We start from the raw sequence: 15,052 nt of genomic DNA on the forward strand, positions 1-15,052 counted from the left end.
AAGTTGGGCTAGGAAACAGGTAGAAGGGGCAGGGCTTGGTCCTGTGGCACAGCATTGACTACGCATGCACACTTGAATCCTCTTCTATGTGAGAAAACTAAACCCTTGTCTGTTCTGCATGCAACACTTACTCATTTTTCCACCTTGGCGGGATCCAAACTAAGCGGCTGAGTGTGTTTAGGGATTACAGGCCACAGGTTTGGGCACAAATATTGCTCAGGGCTGCGTTTCCTTCAGCTGCTGCGCTGCCCCGGGTGGCTGTGGCCAGGCCGAGTGTGAGAGGCTCAGCTTATCTTGAGTCGGCTCAGTAGCGAGCACCTGTAGTGCTGCAGCTCCTGGAGACTGATAAGAAAAACATCCATCAAAAAAAGAAGGGAGAAATCCCTGCCAGGGCTCCACCTTGTTGGCGGGGCCTCTCCGTGCTCTTTGAGGGGAAGGCAGTGTGCCGGGGGCCGCTGCGGACCGGCCGAGTGCCTGCTCGGGGCAACTTCTCCAAGCTGCTTCGCTTGCGTGGTGGCCAAGGGGTAAAGCGAGGCTCGGTTGTTGATTTGGACCCGCCTGCCGGTTTTTCCTCTTCTCTCCATAAGCGGTGTTTAGATTTGGAATGTTGATCTCTGGGGTTACGGATGTCTGGTGCTCGCCGTGGTTGTTACTGGTTTGTGCTGGACGTTGAATTTCTCGCTGTGTTACGGGTTTGCGTGGCAGATTTGAGTCTCTCTTAGTGCAAGATCTCCATGCCTCCTGTCCAGCCCAACGAGCCAGTGTTTATATGATGAATGAAGCAGGTCTGATTGCAGCCCCAGTCCTTCTTTCCTTTACCCCAAAGGGTTTGCAGGCACGGCAACTGGGCAGGCTGCAGCATTGGATTAAGTTCTTACTGGAATGGGATATTTGGGATATTTTTTCCTGGTTTTGCTGTTTTTTATTTTAGAAACGCAATAAAAAGCACCTGTGTGGTCACCACAGAAAACGCCCCGGAGCGGCCTCGATCCCCTCGCCCCCCGAGGCCGGCGCCCGCTGCTCCCTGGGGGCGGAACGCGCCCACTGCGGCCTCGAACCCGCAGCCTCCCGGCGCGGCGCTGTGCCCACCGCCGGCCGCCAGGGGGCAGCAGCGCCGCGCCCAGGGCCTCCCGCCCCGGAGGGGCCGCTTCCGGCCCACGTGGGCCGCGCAGGCACATGGCCGCGGTGAGCGGGGCCGGGACCGGGGCCGTGGGGGGCGGATGGAGGGGGAGCGGGGCCGGGGCAGCAGGTAGATGCTGGAGGTGTGGGGGGGGCGGGTGTTGGGGTGCTCCGGGGCCTCCTGACCCCCCTGTGGTTCCCCTGTGGGGCTCCTCCTGCTCCCATCCCGCGTGGGGTCCTGGTCAATGTAGGGTGTTTCTCTCTCCCACGGGGTCCACACCGGGTTCCCCCGTAGCGGCTCCTTCTCCCCCACGCGGGTATCGTTGCCCGGGTGGGGTTCTGTGGGGCTATCCCCGCTGCCCGGTGGGATCCCCGCCCCTGAGCCCGCTGTCCCGCAGACCATGTCGCCGGACGAGGACGTGCAGCGGCTCCTGATCCAGTTCCGGGACGAGGCGGGGGAGTCCCTGGGCTCCCCCTTCGACGTCCCGGTCACCATCACCCCGGACAAGCTGCAGCTGGTCTGCAACGCCCTCCTGCAGAAGGTGAGGCACACCTCCCCACCCCGAGCTCCCCCGGCACCCCCCGAGCCCAACCCGGGGCTGCCCCTCGCTACCTCTCCTGCCCTTTCTCCCCCAGGATGAGCCAGTGCCTCTGGCCTTCTTCGTCCACGATGCCGAGATCGTGGCGTCGCTGGAGAAGACCCTGGCGGGGCAGAGCGTGGAGACGGAGAAGGTCCTGGACATCATCTACCAGCCGCAGGCGGTGTTCAGGGTGCGGGCGGTGACCCGCTGCACCAGCTCCCTGGAGGGGCACACCGAGGCCGTCATCTCTGTGGCGTTCAGCCCCACGGGAAAGTACGAGGGTCTGGCTGCGGCTGGGGGGCTCAGGGCGAGGCAGCGGCCGCTGTCTCCTGCCCTGGGGACACCGTGCTGAGCCGGGCTCTTCCTCCTCTCCCAGGTACCTGGCGAGTGGCTCTGGAGACACCACCGTCCGCTTCTGGGACCTTAGCACGGAGACGCCGCAGTTCACGGCCAAAGGTGGGTGCGGGGGTGTCCCGGGAGGGCAGCTCCTCACCCCCCTCCCTCAGGGACCCCCTGCCTGCTCGAGGGGACAAACAGCAGAGCCTGGGTGCTGCCTGAGCTGTATAGGCTGGGGCCGTGGCTCAGGGAGGGAGTAGCTCTCTTTGACTGATGAAGCAGAGGAAGAGGAGGGTTCCCCCCACTTCCAGTCCTGCCTCGGGGTGGCTGCGTGCCAGGACACTGGGGACGGACACTCACAGCTTTCCACTCATGCCCGCTCGTGCTCTCTCTGCCAGGTCACCGGCACTGGGTGCTCAGCATCGCCTGGTCGCCCGATGGCAAGAAGCTGGCCTCGGGCTGCAAGAACAGCCAGGTACGCGTTGGCTCCCTGCTCCCTCGGCACGGGGCCGCGGGGGGTCTGCGGGAGCGTGGAGACCCTCTGCAGCCCTGTCCCGAACTGCAATGAAACCTGGTAAAGGGGTTATGGGGGATGAGGGGCGAAGACTTGTTTTTTCTGGGGTGAGGGGTGTGTTCAGTTGTTTTGAGCAGGATTCCCGTTCCCCAGAGGAGCTTTGCGTGTGGATGCATCGCAGTAGTTGCGAGTGGCATCTCCGAACTTTGTGCCAGGCAGGGCTCTGGCTTTGTCGCCTTTGTAGACCTCTTGCCGCTGAGCCCTGCTGTCTTGTGGCAGACGCTTTTCCCTCAGCGCAGGAAAGAGTCCAGCCTTTGGATGTGGTCCTTGGCAGACAGCTCCGTCACGAGGGAGGTGTCTGGAGCGAGAAAGGGTATTGCCCAGCCAAGCCAGGGCTGCTGTTTGCATGACCCAGACATGCAGCGGCAGCCTGTTCTGCGGTGCTGCTGCTCAGACACAGCCAAATTCCCTCTTACAGGAATGCGAAGGGGGCCCTGCCCCGGCTGTGGGGTAAAATGTGGGCGCTTAAGGTGCACACAGAAACGCCTGGGGAAGCAGGAGCACTCATGGGCAATTAAAAGTGAGTCAGCAGCTTGCTGAGCTGCAGAGGGGCAGTCGCTCGCTCTGACCTTCGAACGGTCTGGGAGTAACGAGAGCGGCCGCAGAGCTGCCGAGGGCTGCTGTCCCGTGCTTGGTTTCTGAGCGGCCACTCCGTCAGGCTGCTGTGATACCAGCCCCAAGGAAACGGGCCAGGCCAGGGTGGCTCTGCCCTGGTTTGGTGCTGTTCTGGCTTTAATCTAAGGCAGGGAGCCGCTTGTCCTCTGTTTCCCTGTTTCTCCCAGGTTCTTAAGTAGGAGATGACTAATGCCTTGGCTCTTTGGATGAACATTTATGTAGAGAGAGAAAAAAACAAGAGAAAACCAGCATGTGTCCCACCCACAGAATCTGGTAATAAGTAGCATTTAGCGCGCTCTGGCTTTCATCGCGCTCTGCAAACATTCACTAACTCTCTGGCACAGGGTGTCAAAGGCTCAGGCTGTTTTTCTGGGGACCTGTAGGTCTGGTTTTGAGGTGAGGCAGATATTTTTGTAGCAGCAGCATTTTAGGCAGAGAGGAGGGCGATCGGGTCTCGTTCTTTGAGATGTCAGCTGATTGCTGCAGGGATCTGGAAAGGCATCCAGCCCTCCTGCCCCCCTCCCTTTCTCCTCCCTGCTTCTGCCAACGTAAATGAGACACCAAGGACACCTATGCTTTCTAAACGGAGCCCGAACGTCCCTGGGATTCACATGATGTGTGTGGCCTGACGCGACCCTCTTCCTTCCTCTCTTGGACAGATATTTCTCTGGGACCCAGCCACGGGCAATCAGATCGGCCGGGTGCTCTCTGGCCACTCCAAATGGATCACGTGTCTGTGCTGGGAACCGCTCCACATGTAAGTGAAGGGCCAGCCCAGCCCTTCCCCGTTACTCGTACGGAAAAGAGCAGCCTGACCTGAAGGGCGCTGCTCCTGTTTGCCTTTTTGCCGTTGGGGTGTGTGCAGGAGAGCGGCCCCCAAGGTGGGCCAGGAAAAATGTATCTGGCTCGGAGGCTGGAGTCCCAGCTGCTGCTCACAGTCCCCGTGAGGTTGCTGGGGAAGTCACTGCCAGGCTGTGCCTCTTTTTCCCTGTGTAAAAGACACACCTGCCTATGGAAAAACAATGTTTTCATGGTGCTGGACAAACATTTGTTATGCTCCTCCCCAGCGTGCTGAGCTGGGAGCAGGAAAGCCTGCTCGCGTGGTGCCTGAGCTCAGGCTCTGCAGAGCACTCCCTTTCTGCTCTCCTGCATCCTGGTTGCCTCTGTCGTCCTGTTTATTTATCATGAGGGCTGATTTAACTGTGCAATCCCCTTATCCCTTTGATCAGCTAAAGCTCTGTCTGGGAGAGATGGGTGGAGGGGGTCAGTTGTAGCCAATAATCCAAGATGTTATAGAAATAAATAAATAAAAAGAGCCCCTTCAGAGCAGAGCCCTGCAAATTGAATTTGCCAGTAGGAAACTCCAGCTATTTGCAGACAATTAACTGGATTAGCAAAAACTGATTATAAAGGAGGATGAGGAAATGGAGAGGAGGGAGACCACCCTGCCAGGGCTCCACTTCTCTTTCTCCAGCCAGCTGCGCTCCCCGCTCAGTTCCTGCGCGACAGGAGGGGCCATGCTCTGCCTCACTGCTGCTGGTGCCACGGACCACTTTCTTTGACGTTAAAACCGTGTTGAGTGATAAAGATGTTGTGCAAAGGACAGAGCGCTGTGGCTCCCCTGTCCTTGCTGGGTTGTGGCCAGCTGCTTCCAGATGTGTTAAATTTACCCCACTGAGCCACATGGATGGACGTTGGTGCTTTCAGCCCTGCCAGCACAGCGGCACTCTGTGTCCGCAGGCCGGCACGTTTCCTGCCAGAGGCGAAGCATGGCATAGGCAGGGGAGCATTCAACACGTTCCCGTTGCTGCCGGTCTGCGCTGCCTGCGTAAGGCAGGCTGATCCCCCTGCCCAGGGCTCTCCCCAGCCAGTGCCCGGGGAAGGTGCCAGTTTGTGGTCCCCTCGTTAGCCAGTGGGTTAAAGCTGCCTCCTGCGAAAACAAGGTCATTGCCAAGGGCTCAGGTGCTAGGTTTATCCTGGATTGATGCCTCCAGCGTGCAGCCCAAGAGTTGGTCTGGAGGGAAGCATCTGTCTGCCTCTCCACCGCCTTCTGGGATCTTGTTCTCCGCAGGTCAGCGCTCTGCCCCTGCCTGGCCTCTCTCTGATCTTAAGCCAAAAGAGAAAGTTGTCTTTTATTGACTTGTGGGCCCTTGAATCCTCTGGGGCTGATGGGGGAAGAGCTTGGTGGAGGAGCTCTGTGCACTGTGCAAATGGATTTGATCATCTTTTTGCCCAGAAACCCAGAGTGCCGCTACCTGGCGAGTGCCTCCAAGGACGGCAGCATCCGCATCTGGGACACACTGATGGGCAGGTGTGACAAAATCCTCACGAGCCACACGCAGTCGGTGACGTGTGTGAAGTGGGGCGGCGATGGCTTGCTCTACTCCTCCTCCCAGGACAGGACCATCAAAGTCTGGAGGAGCCAGGACGTAAGTGAGGCGGGCAGCCCTGGGGCTGCTGGCGAAGGGGGCTGGGCACGCTGCGTTGTAGCTTTGTTTGCTCTTCCTGGCACAGATTGTGCCCTGGAAAATGGAGGTGCAGCGTGGGTGCTGCATCCTGTTGACCCGGCAGAGCCAACTGCTTAGCGCTGTTTGGAAGGGGTAGCTGTTGTGCAATGTTTTCATCCCTAAAAGCGTAAAATGGGGTTAAAAGCTGGAAACAGCCCCGGAAAGATCTATGCTGGTGGGTTCCTTGCAAGGCCCTGCAGGAAACCGGTCCCTGAAGCTCAACAGTGTTGTTTCTTCCCTGCTAAGCCTGGCTACAGTCCTGCCTGCAGCTTGGGCAAGAGGGTTTGTAAAGTTTAGGGTTGGTCCTCGCAGCCCAGTGGGTCTGGTGGGTCCTGCGTGGTCTGGCTCTGTCCTGCCCATCCCTCTCTAAGTGGGTGGTTTTGTTTCCAGGGCGTCCTCTGCCGCACCTTGCAGGGCCACGCTCACTGGGTGAACACCATGGCCCTTAGCACAGACTACGTTCTCCGCACCGGTGCCTTCGAACCTGCTGAAGCCACCATCAATCCTCAGGATGTAAGCGGCTCCTGTAAGTGCAGCACCCGCGTTGTAGGCTGGGGGAGGCAGTGGGGAGGATAGCAAGGAGACCTGATGTCTCTTCTTAATGCTACCACGAGCCAAAGCAATCTTGAGAGCTGGGAGCAGGTCCTGTGCCGGTGTTGGTCATGCTGGCAGCCATGATCTTCCTTGCCCATGCACGGGGTTGAGAAGTCTGGAGGATGGGAAGGCCACTCTGTTTTCAAGGGCTTTTGCTCCCAGTATCACCCTTGGCAAAGAGAAAGTGGGTGAGCAGTCACAAATGCATCTGCTTGGCCCATGGAGCCAGGACTGGAATTGGCATCACAGGGTTATAAAGTTTTCTTTCATCTAAGGATTGCAAATCTCTCTTTCTTCCCCTCTCCCTTTCCCTCTTTCAGTGGCAGAACTGAAGGACAAGGCACAGCAGAGGTATGACCAAGTCAGGGTAAGTCCCTTTTGTCCCTACTGTCGTTTCTAACACTGTTACGGGTGGAAGCAGTAAACGTGCACAGTTGGCGGCTGACCCCAACGCTGGTGTGCTTCCAAGCTCTCCACACCTGGCTTGTGCAAGACTTGGGCTCTTTCATCCCTTTCTCAGGGCCAGGAACCAGAACGGCTCGTCTCGGGATCAGATGATTTCACGCTGTTTCTTTGGAGACCAGCAGAAGACAAGAAGCCGCTGGAGAGAATGACGGGCCACCAGGCATTGATTAACCAAGTCCTCTTCTCACCAGACACCCGGATAATAGCTAGCGCTTCCTTTGACAAGTCCATAAAGCTCTGGGATGGTAGGACAGGAAAGTGAGTTGGTTTGTTCTGTTACAGAGGTGGTGCTCCTTTGGGGTCTGCGTGTAATGCATGGGTTACTCAGAGATGGGCCCCAATGTCATTGCCAGCAACTCCCTGGTGTGTTCAGCATCTCTGTAGCCTGAACTCATGCAAAGTAATTCTGCTGCCTCTGTTTCTCTCTGCCCTTGGGAAGTCCCTTGTCCGGCTCTTCTTGTGTTACGGGGTCTGTGCTTGGCCGGGTGTGTGCAACCCTGCTGTCACCCAGCCACAGCACTGCCTGGCACCCGTGCGGCGCATGCTGCCTGCTGCAGGGTCAGTTCTCCGGGGCAGGCGCAGCTGCGGTGGGATGGGATGTTCCACTCGGCTGATCTCCTGAAGATGCGTGTGTTGCGCACTGTAGACTGACCCAGTTTAAACAGTTCCTGTGCCAGAGAACAGCTTGTTCTGGATGATGCAAATTCTTGTAGTTACAAGTGGTGCTGTTGGTGTTTGGATGCTCCTGTAGTCCAGCTTTTAACCTTCAGCTAGAGTATTGGTGAGCTTTCTAGGGCAGCAGTCCTTCCCTATAAATCAGCCTTTATACTGATGGGCTTGGGTTTCATGTCCATAATTTTAACGGTCCTTCTAAATCCAGGCTGCTCAGCCAGAGAGAGGAAGGACACATCTGTACAGTAAGGCTGTAGTGTTGCCTGCTGGATAAGGGTTTCTTGGCAGAGGAGTTGAGATGAAGAGCCATCTTCTAGAAGGCTCTGAGCCCATCTAGGAGGGTTTTTAGACAGACTGAACCACCTATGGACTCTGTATAGCAATTGACTGCCTTGTGTGTGCTGGCTTGGGATGTGCTGGGCATCCCATGACTGTGCTTGGTTGCTCACAGGTGGAGAAGAAACATGAAAGCTGGGCAAGGGCAGGTTTGGAACAAACCCAGCTGCCTGCTCCTCTTAACAGCTTCTTTGTACCTCCTCCACACCAGGTACCTGACGTCGCTGAGAGGGCATGTCTCGGCTGTGTATCAGATCGCCTGGTCAGCCGACAGCCGCTTGCTGGTGAGCGGGAGCAGTGATAGCACGCTGAAGGTCTGGGATGCCAAGATGAAGAAACTGGCCATCGATCTTCCTGGCCATGCGGACGAGGTGAGGTGTCTGGTCGAGCCGAGGTGTTTGAGAGAGGCAGGAATGACTCCTCCTCCCAGCAGAGATAACTGTGTCTTTCCCTAATACTAGGTGTATGCAACGGATTGGAGCCCGGATGGACAGAGGGTAGCGAGTGGAGGGAAGGATAAGTGTTTGCGGATGTAAGTAACCTGTTGTCTGTCCATAGAGGATGTTGCAGCTACTCCATGTGTCCTTCAGAGCTGTAGCCTCCTTGCAGAGACCTGCATGGTTAGGACATGATCTCTCCTTGCAGCAAGCACAGCGCTGGGCTAAATTCCAGCCTGGAGACCTGACCTCCCTCACAGCAGGAACTGCTGCTGTCCTCTGGGAGATGACTAGAAAGCAGAGTCTCTCCAACTGAGCAGTCAGTGGTGAAATTTGACTCGGGTGTTTTGGCTCCTGGAGAGGGGAAGGAACAGTTGTACCAGTCGGTCAGATCCTTCCTTTCTCACCTTCCTCCGTCTCCCGGTTATGCAGACAGACAGATTCCCGTGAGCTGGTTGCCATTTGACCATGGCTGATGACCTTCTTCACTGTGAGGGTGGTGAGGCACTGGAACAGGTTGCCCAGAGAAGTTGTGGATGCCCCATCCCGGGAAGTGTTCAAGGCCAGGCTGGATGGGGCTTTGAGCAACCTGGTCTAGTGGAAGGTGTCCCTGCCCATGGCAGGGTGATTGGAACTGGATGATCTTTAAGGTCCCTTCCAACACAAACCATTCTGTGATTCTATGATAAGGAACCCAGTCCCCAGGCCCCCGCTGTGCTGCTCTCATATGGTACGTGCTGGGCCGTGTGGCAGCACTAGTGCTGGACCACAGGGACGCAGCAGCTCTTTCTGTTTGCAGATGGCGTCGATAGGAGCAGTGACACGAAGCTGCCGGTCCTGTCCTAAGCTGGCCTGCCCTCGGCGCAATCTGCCTGGGAGATCCGCAAGGTGATGGACAACGGAGGTGGACCCGAGCACGACTCCCTCTTCCTGTTGGCTGCTCTCCCTCGTGGACTTTTTCCTTATATTTATTTAAGGAAATTTTAATTCTAGTTCTTATTAAGAGCTGTGCTTTGCAGGATGATTTCCTCTGAACATTACAGGAGGGATAGCTCATCTGCCTCCATCTCAACTGGCTTTTTATTGAAATTTCAGCCTTACAGTAGCCTGCCGCCTTGAAAGGGGCAAGCAAAGAGTGGGGATGGCTGATGCCCTTTCTTGCTGTGTGAAGAATCCTGCAGAGAAGAGGTTTTTAGTGGGAACAGAAAGGGTTGTCCTTGTGTGACCTTCAGAGAGGGAGAGAGGAAGGGGAAAATTCAGCACATCATTACATTGCAGAATTGTGCTCGGCTGCATGCCTGGGACAAAGATCTGCTGAGAATAAGGTCTTGGGGCTTCTTGTTATTCTAGTAAGGTTTTGCCTTTCCACTCAGCCCATTTCCCTGTGGGCTGTGCCGAGCATTATCTGTTAGTGATCCTCCGTGTCCACAGCAGATAACTCATTCACTCATCCGTTTGGGGTGCAACAGGCATGGACTTCAAATGACTGCTAGAGCTGTGCTGAGTTTTCAGGTCTCAATGGCTCTTGGAAATGGGGAAATGAAGCACTTGTGCCTCTGAACAGGGGAGAGTGCCTGTTTCCCATCCACTGCTGGCTCAGGGGGAAGGAAGGAAGGGGTGGGGAAGGGGAAGAATGGAGCAGGCATTTTGGGTGGTGTTTGTCCCTTGCCCTGGATACGTGCCGACAGCAGGGCTGGGACTGTCGCAGTAAATGGCAAAACTTCCATTGCACGGAGTTGGCTCCTTCTGGAATTCCTCAAGTGCATTTACTTGCCCAGTGGGTGAGAGGGATTCACACTGTCAGTTATGCATTTGTAAGCTTGCTTATGAGCCTTTTTATAAGTCAATTCAGGCTTCCGGCAATCATAAGGTGAATAGACCTGGATTAGTGTTTATTTCCAGGATGCTTACGAAACAGTGAAAATCAAGTTGTGATTATTAAGGAGAAATTATATTGTCAAATTTAGTTGTAGCAAGTTAGCATGAAGGCCAAAACGTTCTCTGTAGCCCTCATACTGCAGTTGCTACTCAGTGATTACTACAACTCAGAATAGGAGTTTGGGTCTCAGATGCTTCCCAGCTGCAGAAGGTGCATTTTAGGACTTTATTCCTGCTGGCAGGATTGCTTTGGAGAATTAAGAGGGAGTGGTGCAGTAATGGCCATTTGCTTGTCTGGAAGTGTTCAGGTGAGCAAAAGACTGGAACAAAGGGTTAAATCTTTGATATGACTGAGCACAAATTGCGGTTCCTGCTGTTGTTAGTATCTCTTTCTGCCAGCTGAGTCAGCAGGCTCTATCTTCATGGGATCTTTTGGGAAGAAGTCAATATCCTGTACCTGCTCTTTCATTAATGTGCTTCCTCTAGCTAGTTCTTGCTGACGGTGAAGGCCATTGTGCGTCCATCTGCATAAACAAAACCTTTCGTAATTCACTAAGGTAAATGTTGTGGGACAGGGTGATTTAAAACTGTAGCTGATAATTCTGCCTCCCCAGACTGCCGTGCCCTTGGGAAGGAGCGGAGCACACGTGCAGCTGACGGATCTCTGGTAACAGCTGAGAAGCCTGCCTGTTTCACAAGTTCTTTGGGCTGCCTGTGCTAAAGGAAACAGTCCACCCTTGGGAGTTCAGCTCTGTGTCCCCGGGTTTGACTTGCTGAAAGCAGCAGCTTCTGCAGCTCCTGGTAGTACGTGGCTCTTTCCGAGGGAAGAAGCATCGTTCTCTGCTTCCTCTCCCAAAGTGCTGCACGAGGTCACTGTGCCCTGTTAATCCATAGTGCGTTTTGTGTTAGAAGTGGGGATGTGTCAGAGCTGGGGGAAGCGATCCTGCCTGCGGGGACTGGCTTGGCTGTGTGTGTGTGTACGTGTACCTAAAGACCACTTCCTCGTCCCCTGATTTCCAAACCAAAGCAATCGCTGTTCCCTCTGGCCGTGCTCCCAACCTAGGCTAGCTCCTGCTATCCCTTCAGACTCTGTTTCTGTGATATTAGGCACCGAACAGAGCCTGATTAAAACCCACCTTCCTAATGCTGGACCAGAAAGGTTTTCCAAAGCAAAGTGAGACCTCTTGAAGAAAGAGAGGGCCTTGCAACTAACTTTACGCCAAAATAAGTTATCTCAGTCTTAATCTTTCTTTGACCTGACAGCGGGTAGATTTTGAACCACGCTATGTGATGGGTTTGCACGTAGACCAAATCGTATTTTCTTATCTAAGCAGCTGCTACTGTTTTTATCATTCATACAGTACCAGCCTTCATGCATACTAAGTGCTGGCCCCATTCCAGCTGTATTCCTAAGCAATCCCGTAACACTCCTCCCAGTTTTATTTGAATGCGGCATTTCCCGGGCCTCGCTCTGCAGTCTCCTGCCTGCTCTCATGCGTGGGGGAAGAGCCGCTGCCCTTTGCTTCGGAGGTGGCTCCTTTTTGACAGGAGGCAAAGCAAGCGTGTGACCTCCCTTGCTCTGCTGGCGATGGTGATGTGAGCTTTAATTAGCTAATTTTTAGAATTACAGGTGCGGATTTGGGTCGATGGTGTTATTAATGGGGAAGACATTACTTTTTTGTTAAAGGACAAACCTAGAAGGTAGGCTGGAGCTTTCCGATTGCTTTTCTGGGAACCGCATCACTAATCTTACAAAAAACCTACTGAAACACCTGAACTTTTCCAGCGCTGTGTGATAGGAATCTCAGTGTCTGCTGCTGTATTTCAATCTAGTTTCTCCCGAGTTACTTGTTAAGCGTACCACACAGGTATGCCTACCACAAGGGCGTTATTTTTCACTGATAATACAGGAATAATTTTAAGCATATCTAGAAGCTGTCCCGCGGAGCCCTCTGACACTTTCGCCTTTAAAAGCTGTGATACCTCAGCTGATGCCACCATTAATTTTGTTACAAATCTCCAATGGGAGGACAGTGACGATAAGGACTGGGAAGCATGCCAGTCCTCTGAGAAAGGTTTACCTGTCTAATAAATTCCTGGGTACGATGGAGGGAGGGAAGGAAGAAGAAAATGGTAAGAACACCTGGAGTGAAGTAGATCGTTTGGGATAGTGCTGAGATGAGCAGGACGGTGCCAGACTCCTGCCTTTGGGGATTGATTTAGATAAGTGAGGCCTTAGCATTCTTACGAAAACTGTTCTCGGGGCTGTGTGTTCTGCTTATCCATGCAGGAGGGCTGGCCAAGTGGCGTATGCGTTGTGTGTCCTGGGTCCTTGGAGCCACACGTTCGTGTTCTGCTCAACTCAGCTGATCTCTTGATTATTTTCCCAGATCAGTAATTTAACTTCCATGTGCATGTTTATAGCCTGGGGAGAGATACAAGAAAAATCTTTTGATGAACAGGAAGAAAATAATCTTCATTCATTTTTCTACATGAACATTAGGAAAAGCATTCGTCTTTCTGCTTTTCTTTAAGTCAACCCAGGCACCGTTCAGGTGATGTTTCTACCTCAGAAAGGGCTGTATATTGGTGGTGTGGCAGAAAAGGGCTTGCTGTGAAGACCATTAGCGCTTTTGAGGATGAAAGGTGTTACCAAAACTCAGGACAGTGATGTCCGTTCTGGGGAGCTGCTACCAGAGGAAAGCATACTTCTATGTACTTAGACAAGCAACCTGGCAGGTGCCAATTCCTTCCTAGATCTGTTGCTTTTGCGATCATGAGTCCTGGCTCACATCTGAGGGACTAATTTGGCTGAACCAAATGTAGTGCAGCTGGGAGAGAGCCACAAATCCCTCTCCAGTGCTGTTATTCTGTGTTTTCTTCACTCTGACCCTGTAAATCAGTGGTCCTTGCTGAGCTGTAGCTCGCTGGTGGTCTCTGTCAGTGGCCTGCAGCTCTTGCACAGTATGATGTTAAAAATAAACAAACTCAGGACACAGTACTCTGTGCTTCTGAAGGATCACTGTGGTCGATTAGACGTGGTACTGGTGCCCACTGCCTGGCCATGCTTTTTGAGCACGCTGGGTATTTTGTCCTGCCACGTGGCTTGTCAGAGCAGTGCATCCCTCTAAGTGCTGCAGGGCTGCCACCGCCTGCCAGCGCTAAATGGCAAGTATCTGTGTGTATTCCTTGGGCGAGGGAGGAGCAGCAGGAGGCCCATGGTGTTCTCCTGCATCGCTTTCCCAACATCTCTAGTAATGAGGCTCCCTTTGGGAAAGGCGGGTGAATTCAGTCCGTTCTGTCTCTGACCTCTTTCAGCAGCGAAAGCAAGTGAAGGTGCTGTTTGTAAATAGGTTTATTGTAGTCTGCCGGTGCTGGAAATACTGACACCTAGAAACTCTCCCAGACGCTAATCAAGGACCCAGCTCAAATGAGTGACCTGCATGCAAATCCCGCAGCCCTTCGTCGAGCGGTTTTTCAGACCTCAGCCCTTCAGATCCTGTTCGAATCCCAGTGCGACAGCAGCGTGTTTAGTTATTCTGGTCAAACCTCCCTGCCGCTCCTGGCTGTTTTGTTCTTGCTGTGCTGAAACAAACCTGCTCGAGGGGTCCAGCCCCGTTACGAGGACAAAAGGACATCAGACGTGCTGCTACCGAAGGGAAATGTGTCTCGGTTTTGAAGTGTAATGCAGAATGGGTGGCTTAGAAATTCCTGAAGTGGCTTTCTCTGTTCAAAAGGCATCTTTCTGGATTATTGGGTTTTTTAGCTTCCCTAAAATGTAGTTTGTGACGTTGACAAGCTGAGGTGAGGGTACACGCTGATGCTGAGAGGATTACTACTGAATGTCAGAATCGGTGGATGGCAATCAACAGCCAGTTCTCACGGAAATTATTTTCTGAATCAGAATATTTAACACATTGAGACTTGTGGGCTTTTTCCTGGTTTTAAAGGGGCACTGTGAATGCATACTAGAAAGTGTCTGTGTTACTACCAACACCTTAATTTATGATTAACTTGGAATAATTTTACATCTCATTTATTCCTTCCACGGGGGTGTTCTGAGCCACTGAAATTACTTGGTCAGCTTTGGTTTCTCAGTTTTGTTTGTTAGGGTAGTGCCATGAATGGATTTTGGACGGGAGCTCAGAACTTCAGAAAATAGAGGGAGGATTCAGTCTTGAGGGGTTTTAAAACCCTTTGGTTCTCTTTGGCACAAAACAGAAGTCTTGGGATTCCTCTGATGTCTCCATATAATGTCTAGAGCTTAAAATGGCCTTCATAAAGCTGTCAATATTCCCTTAAGAATCTCTTGCTGAATATTTTTTTTAATCTAAGTGCGTTGTCTTTGGAGAAGACTAGCAGTGGAGGTTTTGACATGGCACACAGCTCCAGTAGTGCTTGGTTTTGAGTGCCAGAAAGCGAAGGGAGATAAGTGAAGAACAGGGAGAGGACCAACTGCGTAACTGTCCGTTCGGTCTCTATTTTGATCTAGCGGCGCTGAAAGCAGACCCGATATCACGTGAGAGAAGGCGCAGCACAGCTGTGTGGGGTCAGAGCTCTGCCCTGCGTGATCCCGATGCGCACCTTGTGTCGAGTGTAATTTGAATGAAGGTTTAATCGCTGCTGCTGCGGTGTCAGAGTGCCGAGGGGGTTTGGGGCAGATGGGGATATCGGGGAGGCCTGAAACAGCTCCAGGGCGCAGAGGTGGCGTGATGGAGAACACGGACAGAGAGGAAGGGGAAGAGAGCAGTGAGGAATGGAAAGCAAAGGAAAGGAGCGTAATTATGTAGATCTGGAGGTGAAGGTCAAAGGCTCCATGTGACTGGTGTGTGGTGGCTGGTTGTTTTTTTTAAATGTTTGTACATGTTGCTGTAAACAGCCCCAGGCTGATCTAAAAGTGCTGGTGGGGCAGAGGTTGTAAATTACAGACGTCATTCT

General features: G+C 53.4%; 1 protein-coding gene across 1 annotated transcript; it reads left to right on the forward strand.

Annotated features, from left to right (window-relative positions):
* Window positions 1–1,220: 1,220 nt before the first annotated feature.
* On the forward strand, window positions 1,221–9,292 carry NLE1 (notchless homolog 1). Its single transcript, XM_050909208.1, has 13 exons — window positions 1,221–1,249; window positions 1,415–1,661; window positions 1,756–1,973; window positions 2,077–2,156; window positions 2,435–2,511; window positions 3,885–3,982; window positions 5,462–5,654; window positions 6,123–6,258; window positions 6,647–6,693; window positions 6,847–7,049; window positions 8,011–8,170; window positions 8,261–8,331; window positions 9,036–9,292. The coding sequence occupies exons 1-13, from the start codon at window positions 1,221–1,223 to the stop codon at window positions 9,046–9,048; spliced, it is 1,572 nt and encodes a 523-aa protein (XP_050765165.1). The 3' UTR covers window positions 9,049–9,292.
* Window positions 9,293–15,052: the final 5,760 nt, after the last annotated feature.

The sequence above is a fragment of the Gymnogyps californianus genome, chromosome 20 (assembly GCF_018139145.2).
Source record: "Gymnogyps californianus isolate 813 chromosome 20, ASM1813914v2, whole genome shotgun sequence".
NCBI classification, from domain to species: Eukaryota; Metazoa; Chordata; class Aves; order Accipitriformes; family Cathartidae; genus Gymnogyps; species Gymnogyps californianus.